General features: G+C 41.0%; 1 protein-coding gene across 1 annotated transcript; it reads right to left on the reverse strand.

The window, feature by feature from the left end:
- Positions 1–19,215: 19,215 nt before the first annotated feature.
- Positions 19,216–20,854, reverse strand: TOMM5 (translocase of outer mitochondrial membrane 5). Its single transcript, XM_075191125.1, has 2 exons — positions 20,605–20,854; positions 19,216–19,745 (listed from the first exon to the last, which is right to left on the reverse strand). The coding sequence occupies exons 1-2, from the start codon at positions 20,723–20,725 to the stop codon at positions 19,711–19,713; spliced, it is 156 nt and encodes a 51-aa protein (XP_075047226.1). The 5' UTR covers positions 20,726–20,854; the 3' UTR covers positions 19,216–19,710.
- Between the last annotated feature and the right edge of the window lie 1,735 nt (positions 20,855–22,589).

Raw genomic sequence — 22,589 nt, forward strand, 5'->3', positions numbered from 1 at the left:
CTTTTAAAGTCAGAGGAATACATTCTGGCCACCGTGCTGGATCCTCGGTTTAAAGCGTATGTTGTGTCTCTGTTTCCGGCGGACACAAGTCTACAGTGGTGCAAAGACCTGCTGGTCAGGAGATTGTCCTCTGAAGAGGACCGTGACATGCCAACAGCTCCTCCTTCATTTTCTTACACACCTGTGGCTGCGAGGAAACAGCTGAGATTTCCGAAACGACCCGCTGGCGGGGATGCAGACAACATCTGAAGGACCTGCCAACCATTAAAGACATGTCTACTGTCGCTGCATTGGATGCTGTCACAATTGAAAAAATGGTGGAGGATTACTTTGCTGACACCATCCAAGTAGACATGTCAGACAGTCCATATTCTTACTGGCAGGAAAAAAAGGCAGTTTGGAAGCCCCTGTACAAACTGTCTCTATTTTACCTGAGTTGTCTCCCCTCCAGTGTGTACTCCGAAAGAGTTTTTAGTGCAGCGGGGAACCTGGTCAGTGAGCGGCGAAGGAGGTTGCTTCCGCAAAATGTTGAAAAAATGATGTTCATAAAAATGAATGATCAATTCCTCAATCAAGAACAGCACTGCCCTCCAGAGACTACAGAGGGACCTGTGGTTGTGGAGTCCAGCGGGGACGAATTGATAATGTGTGAGGATATGGAAGTACACACTGAAGGGGGCGAGGAATCAGAGGATGAGGATGAGGACAACATCTTGCCTCAGTAGAGCCAGTTTAGTTTGTACAGGGAGAGATGAACAGCTTTTTTGGTGTGGGGGCCCAAACAAACCAATCATTTCAGCCACAGTAGTTTGGTAGGCCCTGTCGCTGAAATGATTGGTTTGTTAAAGTGTGCATGTCCTATTTCAACAACATAAGGGTGGATGGGAGGGCCCAAGGACAATTCCATCTTGCACCTCTTTTTTTTCTTTGCCAGCTCGCTTTGTGGGGGTCCAAACAAATCAATCATTTCAGCCACAGTTTTGTAGGCCCTGTCGCTGAAATGATTGGTTTGTTAAAGTGCGCATGTCCTATTTCAACAACATCAGGGTGGGTGGGAGGGCCCAAGGACAATTCCAGCTTGCACCTGTTTTTTGGCCATTATGTGCTCTTTGGGGCCTAGTTTTTCAAACTGCCATCATGTCTGCTACTGCAGTGCCACTCCTAGATGGGCCACGTGCTTGTGCCGCCCACTTGTGTCGCTTAGCTTAGACATCCAGCTACCTCGGTGCAACCTTTTGGACTAAAAACAATATTGTGAGGTGTGAGGTATTCAGAATAGACTGGAAATTAGTGGAAATTAATGTTATTGAGGTTAATAATAGTGTAGGAGTGAAAAAAACAAAATAATTGATTTTAGCACTTTTTATGCTTTCTTTAAAAAAAATCAGAACCCAAAACCCGAAATCAGAACCAAAACCTTTCGTGGGGTGTTTTGGCAAAACAAATCAGAACCCAAAACCTCAAGCTAATCAGAACCCAAAACCCAAAACACCAAAAGTGGCTGGTGCACACCCTTAATCACATTTGGTTTTTGAGATCTAAAATAACTAGAGTTCAGATAAGTTAAGATATTCGCCTTCTTAAACACAATGTATGAAACAGTTTTCAAATTCAGTTTTAATATTGGATCAAGTAAAAGAATAGGACAGTTTTTCTGAACAATTTTCTTCATTAAATGAGATGAATTATTATATTTGAGATGAATGACAGATTTATAAATGTACCCCTTCTTTGGTATTTTTAATTTCTTTTTTTTAGTCAATAAGGTCTCTCTGTCTAGATTTGAGCAAATGTAAGTATTATGAAGGAAATGGTACATTTTTCTCTGAAAGCTTCAAATAATATGCTGGCCTCTTCTTCAATTTTTTTCTTTAGAGGAGCAGTTCCTCCTGACTCCATGAAGTCATCCAGCAGGTATATTATTCAATCAATGTGATCTGCCTGCCCCACCCCCTTACATTTAACTTTTTTTAAATTATTTCTTTGCTTTTGTTTGGCAATGTGGTTGTTCACAATCACTGGTATGCAGGGGCAGGCTGGGCTGGGGGGGGGGCAGGTTGTCATCTGCCCCCCTGGCCAGTCCCATAGTGGGCTACCTTGGGCTGGGTCACTAGGCCACCTGCATTTTTTTTCCTTTAAAATGTTCCTAACAGGCTGCTGAGCCAAGTCTTGCCCTCCGGGCTAAACTTTGCCAGCCCTCTCCTGCTGGCATTCTGGCGCTTATCACTGCGCAGCATGCACAGAGTCAGTAACTGGGAGCCGTCGCATTATGTCAAGCAAGGAAAGAGCAGAAAGAGAGGAAGAAGGCAGGCAGAGAAAAGACAAGGTAAGTGACTTGGGGGAGGTGAGGAGGGAGGGGAATGTGTGTGGGACACAGGAGTGCAGTATGGCGGCTCGCAGCTCTCAAACATGACCAAGGTGAAGTAGGAGAAGTGACATTAGGCAGAGGAGGACACAGAGATTGTCCTGCAGGTGTCCTGATGCTGACAACTGGTTAATATGCAGTACATTTATTGAATGCACTCAGGAGGTTTGGGGGCATGTTATAGGTTTTATGAGTATTATATATGCATGTAATTGCATGTGGAAAAGTCTAATGGCATGTTAGGGGCATAAGCAGGGCCGGATTTCCCGCTAGGCACCCTAGGCAACTGCCTAGGGCCCAGCGGTACCTAGAGGGCCCTGTCAGAGCCAACGGTGAGCGGGGCAGGCAAGGCAGAGGGGCGCTCCCCTCCGCCTGCCATCCCCCTCTGTCTGCCGGCATAATGCCGAAAAGAAAGAAGTGAAAAAAAAAAAAGAAGTCAGCTGACCGCTCGTCGGGAGTCTCCTCTCCTCTCTTACTGAAAATGACGTCGGGCGTGATGACGTCACTCCCGACGTGATTTTCAGTAAGAAGTGGCGAGGAGCACTGACTGAGCAGAGAGGAGGAGCAGCGGCAGCGCGCCATCGAACGGAGAAGTAAACAAGCAGAATAGAAGGTAAGTTAACTAAAGGAGGGGCAATGTCAGAGGTATTAAGGGAGTATATGAGGGGCATGATGGCAATAATATGTATATGGGGGCATGATAGCAATAATATGTATATGGGGGGCATGATGGCAATAATATGTATATGGTGGCATGATGGCAATGATATGTATATGAGGGGCATGATGTCAATAATCTGTATATGGGGGGCATGATGGCAATAATATGTATATGGGGGCATGATGGCAATAATATGTATATGGGGGCATGATGGCAATAATATGTATATGGGGGGCATGATGTCAATAATCTGTATATGGGGGGCATGATGGCAATAATATGTATATGGTGGCATGATGGCAATGATATGTATATGAGGGGCATGATGTCAATAATCTGTATATGGGGGGCATGATGGCAATAATCTGTATATGGGGGGCATGATGGCAATAATATGTATATGAGGGGCATGATAGCAATAATATGTATATGGGGGGCATGATGGCAATGATATGTATATGAGGGGCATGATGTCAATAATCTGTATATGGGTGGCATGATGGCAATAATATGTATATGGGGGGCATGATGGCAATAATATGTATATGGGGGGCATGATGGCAATAATAATAAGTAGCAGAGGGGCATGATGGCAATAATTATAAGTAGCAGAGGGGCATGATGGCAATAATAAGTATCAGAAGGGCATGAGGGGCCATGATGGCAATAATAAGTATCAGAGGGGCATGAGGGGGCATGATGGCAATAATAAGTATCAGAGGAGCATGAGGGGGCATGATGGCAATAATAAGTATCAGAGGGGCATGAGGGGGTATGATGGCAATAATAAGTATCAGAGGGGCATGAGGGGGTATGATGGCAATAATAAGTATCAGAGGGGCATGAGGGGGCATAATGGCAAAAATATGTAGCAGAGGGGCATGATGACACAAATGTGGAAATAAACAAGGGGAGCAAAAATATGGAGGGCACAGTGTGATGATGAAGGGAGTACAGTGTACTAAAGGGGAAGTGTGAAGGAGGAGCAAAAGTGATCAAAGTGATGAAGTAGGGGACATTTTTTTCTCTTCTGTACTTCAACTTATTTGGCCAAATACATTTTTTGTAGGAGGGAGCTGTGAGAGCTTACACAGGCCAAGTATGCTTGGACTGGGCGTGCAGGGACTGAAGTGACATCATACAGAGGATCAAGGTACAGTGCGCAGAGTTGGACCAATATTATCAACTGTCTGGGACTGAAATAACCTTTCTTTTCATCAGCAAACGTGAGTAATGAAAAGTAATCATTTTAACAGATTATTGAAAAAACTCCTATTATTTAAATGTAATTAATTAAAGCTATGTATAACATTATTTGTGCTCTGTTTTATGTAAGGATTCAATTAAAAGTTAATATTTATTGGTATATCATTGTCTGCACTATCTTCTCTAGTAGGTATTAACAGTTAATATAATCTATGCTTTAAAAAAAAATAAAAAAATGCATTCCTATGGATTGTTTCACTGGGGGGGGGGGGGGGGGGCGCCCAAACCAGTATCTTGCCTAGGGCCCTATGAGGTCTAAATCCGGCTCTGGGCATAAGGGGAGGTTCGAGGAGCATGTGGGAGAGTTTTAGAGTACATATGGTATCTGAGGGCTTGTTAGGCAATTTTGTAACATGTTGGAGGCCTGAGTGGCATATAGTGGGATTTTGGTGCAAGTAAGGGGCATGTGGGGGCATTTTGGAGTGAGTTATGTGGGCTTGCCAAGGTCAATTTGGGGCTCTTTTTTCATTCTACCCTTTTATAGGGTATTTGGATTATATATTTTATATATATATATATATATATATATATATATATATATATATACATATATATTAGAGATGTTCACTGACCCCCATGTTCTGGTTTTGGCATACTTGCCAACTTTTCCTTGTTGGCTTCAGGGAGATCCCAGGGAAAGTGGGTGTGCGGGGGCGGGACTTGACAAATCGCATCATTTTGGCTCCGTCGCTAAACGATTGTCACAATTTTGGCCAATTACAGCAGGGGGCAGGGCTAAGATGACACAATATTTGCGCCATTAAACCCCACCCCTGCCACTTATCTATTGCGGGGACGAGAACCGGGAGGTCTCCCAGAAATGCGGGAGTCTCCCGGACATTCCAGGAGAGTAGGCAACTATTCATTAAAGAAAAGCAGCTAATGAATATCTAGAGACTGAAGTGTCTTTTACATTTCTGTCTCCATTACTGAAGTCATTTTATCTTATCTGTCAGTCTTTGATTAAATCTTGGTCTCCATGAAAATGGCCACCTCCATAGGCATCCATACGTGGACATAGGACACAATTTCTGAACTGTGTCATCATGCCACAGATGGCGATGCCAACCAAGTCTTGTACTGGCTCAGCATCAGGGAAAAAGCCAGACTTTTCAGGGAGTGAGGGAGATCACCCCTATTTCAGGGAGTCTCCCTGACATTCAGGGAGAGTTGGCAAGTATGTGTTTTGGATCTGGATTAACTTTGTGTTTTGGCAAAACCGCCCTCGCGTGTTTTGTTTTTGTTTTGGATCCCAATTTTTTTTCTAAAATCCCTATTTACATATTTTTGCTTTTTTCCCCCTGTAATTTAAAGCCATTTGCAGTCAATTTTGACCACCTCAAAAGTCACAATATTATTATCATACACTTTCAAACAAAGACTGCAGCGACCTGGCTGGATGCTAAGCGACAGAGCAATGACTCAAACACACGGCAGTTCCTAGCACATCTAGGACACATTGTCACACAGCAGTGTCACAGTGTCAGTAAAGAAAAGTGGTGCAAGATGGAATTGTCCTTGGATCATGAAATCAGTTATGGTTCATTGATCGCTCCACCCGTTCTTTGGATAACTGTGGTAATTCTACAGCTAATACATGGCTACGAACGCTGACCGCCCCGCCCCCCCCCCCCCCCCCCACTCCTGGGATCCGTGCTTTTATCCGACCCAGACCAATCCAGGGTGCCAGACAATGCACTAAAAAGAGCCATTGAAATTCACAGCAAAAAACAAATTCATCACTGAGCTTCGAATCTGCCCTAATTCTCAAAAAATTATAATATAGTTAGGATCAGCAGAGGTGTCACTAATTTTGTTCAATTCTTTTACAGAAGACAAGATCAGATGTCAAAATGTTGTGCTGAGTCATCTGCATCATCAATGGGTGTCTAAGATTTTTGCAAAGCACACAACAGTATATAGCATATGTAGGTGATATTGGCACACAGCGGTAGCAGAAAGGAAAAGTGGTGCAAGATGGAATTGTCTTTGAACCCTCCCACACACCCTTGGATCTTAAAAAAGACATGAACACTTTAACAAACCAAGCACTTCAGCGACAAGGAATGCCACTTTGAGGCTGATGTGCTTGGTTTGTTTGGGCCCCCACAAAACAAGCTAACAATGGGCTTAAGGCACCTAAGGTAACAGTGCTGTTAATGAACTTTACTGTGGCAAGATGCTGTTGTCATCATCCTCAGCCTCATCCTCACCCTCATAAGTTTGTACATCATCCTCACACATTATTAATTCATCACCGCTGGAATCCACCATTACAGAAGTCTCAGTATTTTAATGTAATTGGCAGGAATGTCTTTCCTTATGGAAATTGAAGTTCATTTTTATGAACATCATCTTTTCCACATTTTGATGAAGTAGCCTCCTACTCCGATCGCTGACAAGGTTCCCGGCTGTGCTGAAAACTATTTCCGAGTACACACTGGAGGGTAGGCAGCTTAGGCAGTGCAAACCGAGAAACCGAGTTGGTACATGGGTCTCCAAATTCCCTTTTTTTCCTCCCAGTATGTAAAGGGACTGTCTGATGTGACTATTTCTATGCTGTTGTTAAAATAATCCTCCCCCATCCTTTGGATGTTGATAGTAGGATCAGGTGGAGTTACGGCAGAGGTGTCACGCTTTTTGGTCAATTCTTTTAGACCAGACCAGATGTCAAAATGTTATGCTGAGTCATCTGCATCATCCCTGGGTCTTTTGGAAAAGCTAAGTTTTTTCCTAGCAGCAGTTGACTGAGAAACTGAAGGAGGAGACGTCATCTTGTCACGTAACACTTGAGCTGTCATTTTGCTCACCAGGAGCTCCTTGCATCTCTTCAAATCTGGGTCAGTTGGAAACAAACAGAAGACATAGCTCTTAAACCTAGGATCAAGCACAGTTGCCAAAATGTAGTGATTCGATTTCAAGATTTTGATAACTCTTTGATCCTGGCGAAGCAAACGGTACTACAGTATTAACAGCTGTTCAATTTTCTTTGCCTGAACAACCCTTGCCCTATACAACAAATCCCCTTTAATAAATAAATGCGGTACACATTCTGTCGGCCTGGCAGCTTTCACCACATCATTAATTTTTACCACAGATCTAAATGCAGTTTCTAGGTTAGCATCATTATGTTGATTCCTAGCAAAGTCCTGCAATGAAATGAGTCTTGAAACTGGGAACCAGTTGTCAGCTTCCTCTGCTGACCCCAAAGTGTCCATGACAGTGTCACTGGTAAATGATTGGCTCAAGTTCCCCTTTTGTTTCCTTGGGTGATACTTGGGACGAGTAGCGGTCGTGGACCTGTATTCAGCAACAGTTCTGTTGTCATTTTTCCCGGGCCCAGTGAGAGTTGGACAGGTTCCTTTAAAAATTGGACTTTCGGCCGATGTGTCAGTTGCCGATATGTCCAGCCGGATCCGGTCACAAAGACCCTCCTAGAACATGGGAAAGTCTGGCCCTAGGATAAGGGTGTGTGGTAGTCTTGGGGCTATAGTAGCCACTACCTCAACCGTTTGGCCTTTTAGGGTAATTGGAAGTAGAATCTGCTTGTACTCCGCAGTACCTCCATAAATGCACATCACATTCACTTTAGGTAACCTTGCAGACACCTCTTTTGGAACCAAAGAACTGGAGACTAATGTCAACTCTCTTCCCGAATCCACCAGGGCCGAAGCAGCATGCCTATTCACCAGAACAGGCACTAAGAATGATGAAGGACTCCCCATGGAGGAAGACATAGCACAGCAACCAGGAAAGGCTGAACTCTGCTGAGCCATAGTACAGTCCATTGATTCCTGTTGCTTTGGACATTCAGCACGGAAGTGCCCTGGTTCATTACATTCAAAACAAACAGGTGTAGAAATTTTTCTCACTGGCTCTGCCAGCCGTGGTGTCCACTTTGGCTTGAGCAATAGCTTTGGATTCTCATCTAGAGCCTTAGACATGCGTTGTAATGCTGAGTAATGGTCTATCGCCATAGCAAGTTCTTCATAAGACTGTGGATCCACTTGTAGCACCCATCTCTTTCAGCTCCTTTCCAGCCCACCAACACAATGGTTGATTGCCAGTATCTCCACCAGGTGTATTGGTATTTGGCTGCAACCAACTTTTTATCACTTTAGAGAGATCAGCCATCTGTGAGCGAACCAATTTTCGTGGGAGATAACGTCAGTCATGGTAGCGTTGAGCTCTTCCAGCTCCAGTCACACCTATCCGGGCCAAGATTTCAGCTTTTACTTGCTGATAGTCAGCAGCCTGCTCATCAGATAAATCAACATAAGCACGCTGAGCTTCACCGCTCAAATATGGCGTCAGCTTTTCCGCCCAGGTTCCTGGTGCCCATTTTAGTCTTCTGGCGACTTTCTCAAAGGCTAAGAGATATGCCTGCACATTTTCTGCAAGACAGGCACCTCAGACACATCATGCACCTGTCTCACTTGTGCTAGCTCTTTATGCAAGAGCTTCTCTATTTGGGCCTCTGCAACTTGTAACATTTGGGCCTGCTGTGCTTGTTGTGTAGCAACTACAGCTAGCAATGCCCCCTGCTGTTTCTGCTGCCTAGTGGTCACATTCACCAGAGCCCTCAAGTGTTCCTCCATATTGCTGTTTTGGTGTAAAGGAAAATTAAACTTTGCTTCCCTAAGCATAAATTAAACAGACATGTTTGTGGGAAAGGCTCACACGAGCAGCAAAAAATTTTGTAGTGAACAGTTTTACACATTTCCAAACAAACATTTGAAATAAGCAGTTTTTTGCAGTACTTGCAAGCAAGAAATAAACTTTATGCATTTGCCTTTGTGTTCAGAACTTGCAACACCTTTTGCATGCAGCAAACAATAAATGTAATCAGGAGGTTTTGCATAACCCACCACCCTGTATTTGTTGGCTTGGGGGACATCAATGATCTAGCTCTCTTTTGCACATCCCACGATGACACCACTTGTGAAAAGCATGCTAACAGATGGCTCGTCACACAGGTTTTTCTGAAACACTTTGACGTTTATTTTACTTGTCAGGATGGATAAACAGTCTTGGCAGTGTCTTCAGCAAACAAAATGAAATTTTCCAATAGCCCTAAACTCTGGCTCTAACAGTTAGGTCCCTAATTGGTCACTGGACACTTGGTGGCACCAGTCTCCCACACACAGATCAAACCCAGTTTTTAAGCTTCCTGTTAGGCCTTGCTCTGGCCGACTCCTTAATTGATTAAACCAGGTGCTCCACCTGGTCTCCTGCTGTGTGTGTGTGTGTGTGTGTGTGCAGATTTAACCCTCTCTGCACCTTTAGGCTGTGGTTTCCCAGGGAAACTATCACTCTTTCCTCTACTAGACGGTGGCAAAGTGTCCCAATTGCCACAATATATATATATATATATATATATATATATATATATATATATATATATATATATATATATATAGTGGCAATTGGGACACTTTACCACCATCTAATAAAGGAAAGAATGGTAGTTGATTCCATAGTTGAAGACTTCCGAACTTTCACTGGCATTAATGTAAGCAGAAAGACTGTGTGGTGCGAGCTTAATGTAATGGGTTTCCATGGCCGAGCAGCTGCATACAAGCCTAACATCACCAAGTGCAATGCCAGGCGTCAGATGAAGTGGTATAAAGTACACAATGGACAGTGGAGCAGTGGAAACATGTTCTGTGGACTGACGAATCACGCTTCTCTGTTTGGCAGTCAGATGGACGGGTCTGGGTTTGGCGGATGCCTGGAGAACGTTACCTGCCTGACTGCATTATGCCAACTGTGAATTTGGTGGAGGAGGGATAATGGTATGGGGCTGTTTTTAAGGATTTGGGCTAGACCCCTTATCTACAGTGAAGGGCAATCATAATGCTTCAGCATACCAAGTCATTTTGGACAATGCTATGTTTCCAACTTTGTGACAACAGTTTGGGGAAGGCCCTTTTCTATTCCAACATGACTGTGCTCCAGTGCACAAAGCAAGGACTACAAAGACATGGTTTGATGAGCTTGGTGTGGAAGAACTTGATTGGCCCACACAGAGCCCTGACATCAACCCCATCAAACACCTTTGGGATGAACTGGAACGGAGACAGCGAGTCAGGCCTTCTCCTTCAACATCAGTGCCTAACCTGACCTACAGAATGAATGGGCACAAATTCCAACAGAAACACTCCAACATCTTGTGGAAAGCCTTCCAAGAAGTGTGGAAGCTGCGATCACTGCAAAATGGGGACCAAATCCATATTAAATTATATGTATTTGAATACAATGTCATTACAGACCCTGTTCGTGTAATGGTCAAGCGTAACTGTTGTCCATATAGTATGTATATATATATATATATATATATATATATATATATATATATATATATATATAATATATATTCTGAGAGATTAGGAGAAAAACGTCACTCTAATCTGAAATACTTGAACGAATATATCCATTTTTAGATGAGGAAGCTCATAAGTGGAGCTCAAACCAAACCGTAGACACAGCTATAGCTAGTATGTCTACTAGAACAACCACTACCCTGGAAAATGGTGGTTCTTTAAGGCGTCCTATGGACAGGAAAGTAGAAAGTTCTTTGAAGAAAATTCATGTTTCACCTGGGACTACATTAAAGTCAAGAGAGGCTATTGCATCAGCAGACATGGCTTTAAGGTTATGAGGTGAAAACATCAATATACACATCCAGGGAAAGGTGAACAGACAGCCTAGTAAAAAAAAAATCAGAATGTCATTGAATTCTTCTGTGAGGCATCCTTGGATACTATTTTTTTTTCTGCCATGTCATCAGCAGCAGTAGCAATGAAAGCCATCTGGTTACAGCCATGGGCAGCACACAAGTCAAAGAATAGCCTGGGTAACCCTTGATTTGAAGAATTTCTTTTTGGAGAAAAACTAGATGTCATGATAGACAAGTTATCAGGTGGGAAATCATACAGATTGCCCTAAGTTCTTTCCTCCTTTATTGTCTTGTCAACAGTTTAAGGAAGACAATATACTAAACAAAAATGAATAAACTGCATATAACCAGTCCTTTCAGCCTTTCAGACCTAAGTATGGCAAAGCAAATCAAGGTTCACAACAATGACTATTGTCGGAGCCGTCCCCAATAATATCCATAGGGAGCAGAATGTCGCATTTTGCTGAAATTTGGACTCACTCTATTTCAGCTGGGTGAATGTTGGACATTGTAAAGCGAGGATACAGAATAGAGTTCAATCATTATTCCATACTAAAAAATTTTGTCCTGTTCCAACTCATTTAAGCAAGATACAGACAGCATTATGGGCAACGCATTACCTGCCTGCCTTTCGAACTGTTAATGTCCCAGAGGACTTTTACCAAAGTGCTAGTGACCTTAGTAGCAAACACAGAAAACAGGTTGTCTAAATATGGTCATATCTGGAAAATGAAATAGTAGTGGGCAAACAGCCCAGGTGATAAATTTCTTGCAGCAACATGGATGGGATATAAAGAAGAAAAATAGCCATCATGTTCTAACACGGCATATGAGGTTTTTGGGATTCCAAATAGACCCCATCAGAGACAAGGTATCGCTGTCAGAAGAGAGTGTCAAGGTACTATCTCGGGCACTTGCAGATTCATCATTATCATCATTTATCATCATCATTTATTTATATAGCACCACCAAATTCTGTAGCAATTTACCATTTGGAACACAGTAATAAAACAATATTGGGTAATACAGACAGAGAGGTAAGAAGGCCCAGCTCGCAAACTTACAAGCTATGAGATTCATCATCCGACAACAATAGGGGCTGCGACTGTTGGGAATGTTTTCTTCAGTAGTTCTTTGGGTAAGTTGCCACATGACAGGTTTTCAACTCATATTGAAATGAAACCACAGCTTTCATTGGTTCAGACCAAGAGATCTCTCAACTGTTGGAGAAGCCTAAAATTAGTGATACTTTCAGAACTGAAGTAGCTGATACTCACAAGACTCCAGTGCGACAAATTATGAGCACATCTTCAAGAGAAAAGAGCCCAAGATGCATGGTCAGAGAAAAAAGAAATTGATTATAAACATCTTGAAAACAATAGCAGTTTTGAAAGCAAACCAAACAATTTCAGTATCAAATACTGGGAAAACACCTAAAAGTATTCTTAGACCTGGTGTATTCTCAGAATTCCTATGACTACGCCTGCACGACGAAAAGTACGTTAGTACGTTGGGTCGCACATCACGTATGACGTCACAGACCCTGAAGTAGGAAGCCGGCAAGCGGCGAGTAGCCACGTCTGCCTTAAACCCATGAATATACCAATAACCATCGAGATAATATTTATGGCTTTACTGGGCAGCACTATTATATTGGGTTAATAGATGTAACAGGGGATAGAGTTTGAAATGGGAGGAAGGTGAAACTATATTTAGTGTAACGCTAGTCAGTGGAATTCATACCACATAACGGAGCTTAGGATGATCCATAACAACACTTAACTAATGCCCTCTTGGGTGCATATAGAATTAGTAAGACCTACACTAATATATGAAGCAATAAACGGAGAGTTCTTATTATGTCACATCACAATTTCAAGTATTCAACAGATAACTACTGAGAAAGTTATATATATCCCACACTAAGAATCCATAACAACATCAGCATAATAAGGGATTATTAGAGGTTTTTTTCTCTCTTCCTTCACACACTTGGGGGTAATGTATCAAGGTCCGATTTTCTCAGTGATTTAAAATCGTGGCAAATCGTGATAACCCGCGATTTTAGTCCCCAAGTCACCAGAAGTATTACGCTGCGATTTTTATTCTGATCTTCAAAATCGCTGGTCATCTCTTGCGATTTGCTGCGATTTCCAACACTCCCGTGTTTAGCTAACTCTCCCGTGTTAACTCTTCCTGTTTGTCCTAGCTGCGTGATTAGTAAACACATCACTGTTACACTGCCCTGCCTATATAGTCGGAGGTCCGGCAGCTGTCAAAAATATAAAAATAGATAAATGTAAAAAAAAATATTGCGGGGTCCTACCATTATTAACCCTAGCACTGCCAGCCTACTGCTGGTTATGTGAAAATCAGGGACAAATTTGTGTGGGGTCACCCCTATTTTCATGCAACCAGCACTAGACAAACCAGTCTGGGGTTGGTGGCACTATAGCAGGGGGACACGCGGCAGGGGTCCCCCTGCCATAATGACAACTGTTCTGTGCTGGGCTGGATTCCCTAAGAGGTGGGGTCCGCCGAAAAAAAAAAACAAGCGGGCCCTCCCTCTAGGAATAACCAGCCTAGTGCTGAAAGCATTAGGGCTCTTCCTACACCCCTAGGCGGTGGGTGTAGGATAATATTGGCTAATTAGTAGTTAAAAAAACAAACGGACGTCATTTAACTTTATGGAAGTCCCAGCCAGGCCGGGCACCATAAGCAGTGTAGGCATGCTGATGCTTGTATAACTACAAGTCTATGGGATATCCCCATAGACTAGAGGATACTATACAGTAGTGTCAGTCTCAGTTTGCGTTGTTTTTAAATTGGGTTTATATTTTTATTCAAGCATGTTCCAGATTTGGATTTACAAATATGGGGGCCCGTGTTGCTTGAAGAACAAGGAAGCCCTTCTGGCCAGAAGAACAGAAGATATTTACAAGCATGGACAATTGGAATACAAATTATTTTGGGACATTTCAAGCATAGACATTTGGAATTACAAATTATTTATGGACATGGTTTTTAAACACATTTGAATTAAAGCTGCTGACAACAGATGAAGAATTCAGATCGGTAAGTATATTGGGGTTTTATTATTATTAATAAAAGTAAGTGGTTTTAAACAGGGAGTTGTTTTTTTTTAACATTTTGTTTTATGGAACTACAGGTCTCAGCCAGCGATTGGTGTCAAGCCATGTTGGCACTTGTGATTTTCCAAGAGCCAGCATGACCTGGCTGCCATGGGTATTGTGACTGGATCACTGATAAATAACTTTTGGTAAAAATGTATTTAAAGGAAATAGCGCAGGGCGCATATTTATATAACTGCATAGGCACTTATTTTTGTTTATTGTAAGATAGGAAGTCCTTATCTCTGAGACCAGGGTAGAAAAGTTGGTCTTTCCCATTTTCACCTTACTAAAGGATATGCCTTATTTACGATGCATATATCTGATACAATAGGCCTTTGTGGATGGTGTTCTTGTGTGTATTGGGATGTATTTAGTATGGAAGTATCATTGTTTAGGATTTGTAAGCTTGCTTGTGGAAACCTGCAATTAGGACATGTGCAAGGAAGTCTGATAGCAGAAAGTGCTAACGAAGTTTTGTGATGAAGTGTCATGCATGGGGTCGTTACTGTGTGGCCTTTGCCAGAGTGAATTTCATAGATAAGTGTAGATTTTGTTAGCCTTGAAATGTATGTAAATTCATGTTTGTGTCAATAGAGTATATCCTGTTTCTAAAAATAGACTTTCTGAACTGTATAAAAGATGAGCTCTGTGAGCATGTTAGTGTTCTTCTGAATTGTCATCTGACCGGATCACACTGGTACCTTCCACCAGTGTGAGTGAGCAAATAAACCATCTTGCTTCAAAGACCTGCTTGGAATCATCTTCAATATTGCTGTTTTCCTGTGATCTACAGATTAGACCATAAAATCTAATCCGTTCTCCGGCTGTCTCTGCGGTTTGGACCCAAGATATTCCAGTACCAACGCTCTGACTGCTACCCAGCAGCCCTGGTTAGTGTGATAGGCCAGGGGGGATCCATTCACAACTACCCGGATCCATAGTAAGAGGTCCGGAGTTACCAGCCAGGTACACCAGCAAGGAGCAACGAGATACGCTAGCAGCATCAGTGACCCAGAAGTAACCCAGTACTGGATGCCGGTAAGGAGTCCAGTGGTGGCAGCCTTTGTAAGCCCCTCCTACTGCGGCAAGAAGGCGCTTTTTGGATAACGAAAGGGAACAGTGGCAAAATAAGTCCAGCCGGTTCCCAGCGACAACAGACAGGATGGCATAGGCGGTCCATCCTGTCACTGGTATGCTGGTGCTTGCAGTTATACAATCTTCAGCATGCACACACTGTTTATGGCGACCGGGCTGGTTGGGACTTGTATTTCCACAAAACAAAATGGCGTCTGTTTGTTTTTTCAACTACTAATTCGCCAATATTACCCTACACCCACCTCTCAGGGGTGTAGGAAGTGCTTTCAGTACTGGGCTAGTTATTTCTAGAGGGGGGGACCCCACTCCCTTTGGAATACAGCTCAGCACTGAATAGCCTGAGGTTGGTTGTCATTATGCCACGTGTCTCCGTTATAGTGCCAACCACCCCAGCTGGTTTGCTGGTTGCATGAAACTAGGGGGGACCCCATGCAAATTTTCCCTGAATTTTCACGCAACCAGCAGTAGGCTGGCAGCGCTAGGGTTAACAGTATTTAACTTATGTGTAAAATAAACTAATTTACAATCCTTGCATTGCAACATGGTTTTATCCCAAAAACTTTATTTTGCACATAAGTTAAATATTGTCTATTTTTTCATGTAGCAGACACATAGCTTGATAGCTTATTTGTACACTGAAATTTAAAGTTGATATTTGTGTGCTACATGAAAAAAACCAGCCAGTATTTAACTTATGTGCAAAATAATAAACTAATTTACACCCTTGCATTGCAACATGGTTTTGTCCAGAAAACTTAAGTAGGAAAACTTACTCAAATTTGTACCTAAATTGCTTGATAATAACATTTACACATAATCCTAAATTGGCTTCCCTGAAGGGTCTGTTTGCCTTGTTTTTATTTCTATTTACACTTACTTTCTACACTTTATCACACATCTGGTTTTTGACAACTTTTGAGACCTGGTTAGATAACATTTGTTTTAAAGATAATACCTAATAAATTTGTTTTGATATTAAATATATTAGTGGACTGGAGTGCCTCAAGAACCAATTTATTTTTTGTGATCTATTTCACAATATGTTCTCAGATTTATATGTATAGTTGAGAGAGCACCCCCTCAGATCATACTCTTCATTTGCTTTGAGTATGTATACAGATGAGGACAGTCCAATTCCTTGAGCGTATTAGAATTCTTCTTTGTTTGTATTCTAAAGCCTTCATAAATCATCAGAGAGGAATCAGAAGAAAAGCAATGATAGCAGAGATAGCAATAATCATGCTTTGGACAGAAAATAAAGTAAATGCATTGTCAGCATTACATGTAGCAGGCAAACAGAACATACCAGAAGTCTACCTCAGTTGTGCACAATTCCATCCCGGGGAGTGGAGTCTAAATCCAAAGGTATTACAGTTACTAATAAACAAACTCAGGCTTCCACAAGTAGACATATTTTGACAAATCAAAAGTACCCAGATTTCTTTCTCAGCACAAAGTTCCAGAACAGAAGGAATAGATGCTTTAGCAGTTCATGTGATGTCCCAACTAGGATACATCCTCTGTCCATTTCCTCATGGTGTAAGGAAAATCAAGGAGAAAGCAGAAATAATAGGTATTCTTCCATTTTGGCCAAGGTGTTATTGGTTCCCAAGAGCATGGTCTCTACATCTTCGGGCAGATTTACTAAATCAGAGTCAAAGTCAAATTTGAAACAGTTAACTTTAAGGGTTTGGAGATTGACTGTTAGTTGCTGGGAGAAAAAAAGGTTTCAGAATCAGTGATCATTATACTCCCGCAAGCTAAGAAAAAAATATTTTATTTATCTACTACAGAATATGGAAAACATGTGTCTTGGTATGAGTCTAAAATGAATACAACTGCAGCCACTATTTCACAAATCCTAGACTTACTACAAGGTGGACTTTCTAAAGGTCTTGCTTTAGTCACGCTAAAACTACAAGTGTTGGTACTAAGTGTCCTTCAGGAAACTAAATTAGCTTTGTAAGAAATGATTATACATTTTTGCCAAGCAATAATAAGGATCTGTCCTCCCGTGCAAGTAAAACTGGTGAAATGGATGACTAAGTGTTATTTCTCGTGGCAGTGACTTCTACCAGGAGAAATGGGGAATTACAAGCACTATGGTATAAGGAACGCTTCCTGAATATGTATTCAGATATTGGTGTTGAGACCCAATCCAGCTTTTCTACCAAAAGTAGCATCTACATTTCACATCAGTCAAGAAGCCCTACCACTTTATTTCCACAACCTAAAGAGTAAGAAAATGCATTATCTAGATCTAGTTAGGGCCGTTTCAATATTCTCATCTAAAACACAGAAGTTCATAAAAACAAAACCGCTCTATATGATACCTGCAGGCTATCGGAAAGGATATGCTCTCTCTAAACAAGCTAAGTACAGATGAATCAGAGAAGTGATCATTACCGGCATACCAGAGTGGGCAGATGATTCTAGACGTACTGAAAGCCCATTCAACACGAGCAGTAGCTACATCTTGGGCAAAGAATGCTCAAGCCTTTGTGATAGAGTTGTGCATATCAGCAGAATGAACATCTTTTTATACATTTTCAGCATTATCACCTTGGTATTATATTATTGGGATATGTTCTTCCGTTAGCCACTAAATAAATTCTTTATGCAGTATATTCTGGCTAATTGGTTCATTATTGCAATGCTTGTGTATTGCTTGAGTACATCCCATAGTAAAGGTTGCAATACAGGAGGAAAGATGAAAAAATGTAAATCATATCATCAGGAATTCCTTTTCCTGGAAGTACTGCATGCAGCACAATATATCCCAGCCAGGTTGTTTTTAGATCTTACAGCTATAGCTTGGGAAGTACTCAAAAAACATGAAGCTGACTTATATACTTAGAGGGGGTTATTGTTTGACCTGTCTTTAATGAAACAAACCAGAAGTAAAGCCATAGTAAAGGCTGCCATTGAGTACTTTGAGGGAAAATGAACTAATGGTGAGATAATTTTATTCTTTTAAAATGCGATTTCCATATTTCGAGGGTTTTTACACAGTCCCTTTCTGATTCAAGACTACTGAACATGTAGGAGCTGCTCCAATGGGAATTATTTCCCCATGCAGCTGCACATGCAAACTGCATGGGTATAAGAAAGCTTATGTTAGGGCCAGACATGCCATTCAAAGCAAGTGCCAACTCTTAATTGAATGGCCATTCATCCACAGAAGAGCCAGCTGTCAAAACATGACAGAGTCCCTTTCTAATATATGTCACTGCAACAGAATTTTCAGTCAACTGAATGACAAAGATGATAACCTTAAGTATGGAGCCATGATGCATGTAAAAGATATGGTAATCACATCACCCAAACTTGATAAAGCCCATTTAGTCTGGGAATTAAGTATTAAAAACTGGTAATTAGTTTTGCACAAGGCTTTGTACAAATCATGATATACTGTTCCAGTTTATGTTTTGTCACCAGCAGTTTTTCTTATTTTAGAGGTGAATTGTTGCTCTTGTGGGACACTAACCTAGCAGCCCAAGTTAAGATAAATGACATCATGAACTGTAAAATAAAAGCAACAGAATATTCTGGCAGAAAAGCACATTGGTTGTGCCAGAAAGCTGCAAACGAGATGCAGGTGGACCTTACACATTGCCGCTTTTGAGGTTATTGTCAAAGAAATGGTTGGCAGGTAACAAAATCAAAATTTTGTAAAGCCAGGCTTGGTCCAGAGTTTTAAATGTAGAAAACTTATGGTCTTAATAGAACAGGTTAATCCACAAGTGTAGATTTAAAGACATAAAGGATGTGGAAAAAGTTTTTCATGTAGATATGATCCAGGATCTCTCCTGATGATTTTTTTTAACCGTATTAAAAACTGTAGGAAAAGACATTGCCCTGCTATCCATTATAGAGATTACATTATGTACTAAAATGAGGGAATCAAATAATTTCAAAACATGTTTCATGTAAAAGTATTTGTTTTACAATAATTGTATTAGAATAAATGCCTGTAGTTGATGGCATGAGTACTGTAGTCACACTGAACAAAGTAGACAGTACAACTGTTCTGTTTATTACAAAAGATAAAAAGTCAACCTCATTTTGTATGTAGTTTACTTACTATTAATTTTTAAGCTACCACGGTGGTTAAGAAAAACATTTAAACAAACATTTCTACAATTCACCAACCTACTGATGCAGGTGACAAAGTAGTGGTAGCATTGCATTTTAGAGGTAGTTTTCTAAACAAGAAAACAGCAGAAAGATTTCATCTGAAAGTACATACAAAAGAAATATTTGAGCAACAGCAGTAGAACAGGTGGTCACTTATTACATTTAATAATTACTTTTAAATTCCAACCAGTATGACCTGGGATAATGTGTATTTTGTTTTGGTCATGCAACTAGATTTCTTGCACCTTCAACAATGTTAATATTTCCTCATGTATGGAAGATCTTGTTTCTCAGTTCATGCTTCATAAGAAGATAAATTAGTTCAGTGCAAATTTTAATTGTAGGAAATAGTCGCCATTGAAATTGGTTTTCTTCATATACTGTCCAACTTCTTCAAGACAAATGGAGCTATAAAAAGAAGAGATGATTATTAGAAATATATTCATATAAATCATGTCCTTACATATATTTCAATTATCCCATTAATGTACATTTGTGTATTGAATGGTTCATAATTCCAGCTCAGCAGGATTTATATTTACAGTGCCCTCTTATTATTAGTCCCCTGGTTATGTCGATAAGTATGCAATAGCAAAAGAGATAGCTTATCGCCTGCATTTATGTAAAAATTATAGCGGAGTATAATAAACTACCTGCCATGGTAAGAGTTAACACTGCTTTACCAGGTCAGACTATGTAGGCTTGTGCATGTATAATAGAGATAAAAGCCTAGATACTTAAAATGATTTTATTTTATTTCAAACAAATCTTTTTTTATTGTTGTTTTTTTCAAGCTTAACAATAACAAAGCAAAAAGAAACATACAAATTAAACCCAACCCCAAAGTACTGTATTATGAGAACATATCAAACGCTAAAAGGGGAATTCAATGCCCCCTGAAGTACCGCTGCATTAAAGCAATTACCGTTATTACGGTAAGTTTAATGGGCTTTTTGCTCGCAGCGCAGGGAGCTGCTATAGGAAAAAAGCACAAAAACAGAAATACAATTCTGTATCAAGAACATTGAATAAGAACGGTCATTGGACGGAAATTGGGTTTTGAAACTCATAAAGGCTTCCCAGCTGATTGGGAAATACAAGTCGCAGTATGTCCTACATGCGGCTCTGCGCTTGATTCTGAACTATAGGTCTCACCCTGGGGATGCTGGGCCTTGTAGTTCCACTACAACTGGGAAGGCACCGCTTAGTAACCTTGGGCTTATGGTGGGGACACGGCTAGTAGTGATAGATAGTCTATGTCACTCACTGATCCGCAGCACCGCCACATAGATCAGGAAGTTGCGCACGGAGGTGAGAACATCTCGCCGCATCTTGACACGCATCTCTTCGGGGTCAGCCTTGGCCCCGAGACCCTCCAGACGGAACATGGAGGCGACAGGAAAGGATTCTTTCCACAAACAACACGGGGCGAGCAGGGGATCGCGAGGACACGAAGAAGACTGGAGGTCAGCAAGAGGAGACTCCGCCTCCCGATAGCGCACGAATTGTGCGTATTACGGGTGCCGCTGAGCGACAGCTCTGCGAGCGCTCTCCTATGATGTCGCCGCCTCGTTGTAGTGTGTGTGTGTTACAAACTGCCAAAAGTATTAAAAAAAAATAAAAATACTTTATTGCTATGTACCACATCACCATTACTGCCCATGCCATCTTAAATGTCCCCTATTATGTTCTTTCAGGAATTTTTTTTAAAGTGCTTGACAAGGATTGAGTTTTCTGGGGGGGTTCCAATATAGAAGTGCCTTTGACCGTGCATCTAATGGAGACACAGAAAGTTCCAAAAGCCCAAAAGAAAAGAAGGAATGTTTTGCTGCTGCTGCTTGTTGGTAATTTAGTACACAAACTACCTAATTTATGATGTGTAGTGCAAAATTATAATGTTTTACATCCCGGCTCCGAAATGGTCTGCACTGTCCAAATCAAATTTCATGTTTGCACTTGGTGGCTGTATCTGCAAAGTATGCTTAGATTTCCAGAAACATGAAAAACATCTAAAGAAGCTTTATGTAGAAATGTAACCATTAAATCAAAAGTCCAACCACTTTTCTATTTTTCTGCTTAAACACTCCTGGGTTTAGTTTAATTTATGGCATAAATTAAACATGAGAAAAAGGGAATATCAGAACTGACTTTACAGCATGTGGCGCTTGTGATTTTAAACCTTTATTGCACATTGGGAGGAGTGCCTAGACATGTAAAATGTTGTTTAGCGCGGCACATAATTACCTGAGAGTCTGCCATTGCTCTCTGAAAGCATAAGGGTTTAATGCTAAGGTAAATATACTAATAATGTAAATCTCATTAATATAATGACCATTTAATACCTACCTTCATTATCACTCACAAAGGGTAGGTTCTAGTTTAAACCCAGTTCTTAGAAAGAAAGTCTATTTCAATTTCTGCTCTGATTCTCACAGTATAATAGATGAAATAATGCATATCATTATCATTATTAAGAAAGGTTTTTCAAGAAGTCTCATTTAAGATAATATGTATTTTTATTAACAATAGGTATTTTTAGTAATAGTCTTTTCACATATAAGAACACAGTGTAGAAAGCATAATATAGTTTACATGATATACAATGCATTGCCTACTTCATCATCATTTATTTATATAGCGCCACTAATTCCGCAGCGCTGTACAGAGAACTCACATCAGTCCCTGCTCCATTGGAGCTTACAGTCTAAATTTCCTAATGTAGGCACATACTCGCACACAGACAGACAGAGAGGGAGAAGACTAGGGTAAATTTTGATAGCAGCCAATTAACCTACTAGTACTTCAGCTGTTTTAGCTATGTATAAATGTGCCTTTTCTTATCTGTGTATGAATGTATGTATCTCAGATTTTATTGTGTATGTATGTGTTAATAGCAAGTGGGGGTATGCAAGATGGAGGATTGATCATATGGCATAACAAGATGGTGAACAGATAAAGACATACTTGCCAACTCTCCCTGAATGTCAGGGAGACTCCCTGAACTGGGGGTGATCTCCCTCACTCCCTGAAGAGTCTGGCATTCTCCCTGATGCTGAGCCAGTATAAGACGTGGTTGGCTTCGCCATCTGTGGCATGATGACAAAGTTCAGAAATTGTGTCCTATGTCCATGTATTGATGCCTATGGAGGTGGCCATTTTCATGGAGACCAAACATTAATCAAAGACTGACAGCTAAGACAACATGACTTCAGTAATGGAGACAGAAATGTAAAAGACACTTCAGTCTCTAGA

The sequence above is a fragment of the Mixophyes fleayi genome, chromosome 1, assembly GCF_038048845.1.
Source record: "Mixophyes fleayi isolate aMixFle1 chromosome 1, aMixFle1.hap1, whole genome shotgun sequence".
In the NCBI taxonomy this organism is placed as follows: domain Eukaryota; kingdom Metazoa; phylum Chordata; class Amphibia; order Anura; family Limnodynastidae; genus Mixophyes; species Mixophyes fleayi.

Bases quoted from the DNA above. Each gene is read 5' to 3' on its own strand.
- TOMM5 (XM_075191125.1), bottom strand. From the start codon at position 20,725: ATGTTCCGTCTGGAGGGTCTCGGGGCCAAGGCTGACCCCGAAGAGATG. The intron at 19,746-20,604 runs GTGAGTGACATA...TTCTTTTTATAG, and splicing joins TGTGGCGGTGCTGCGGATCA to CTCCATTTGTCTTGAAGAAG.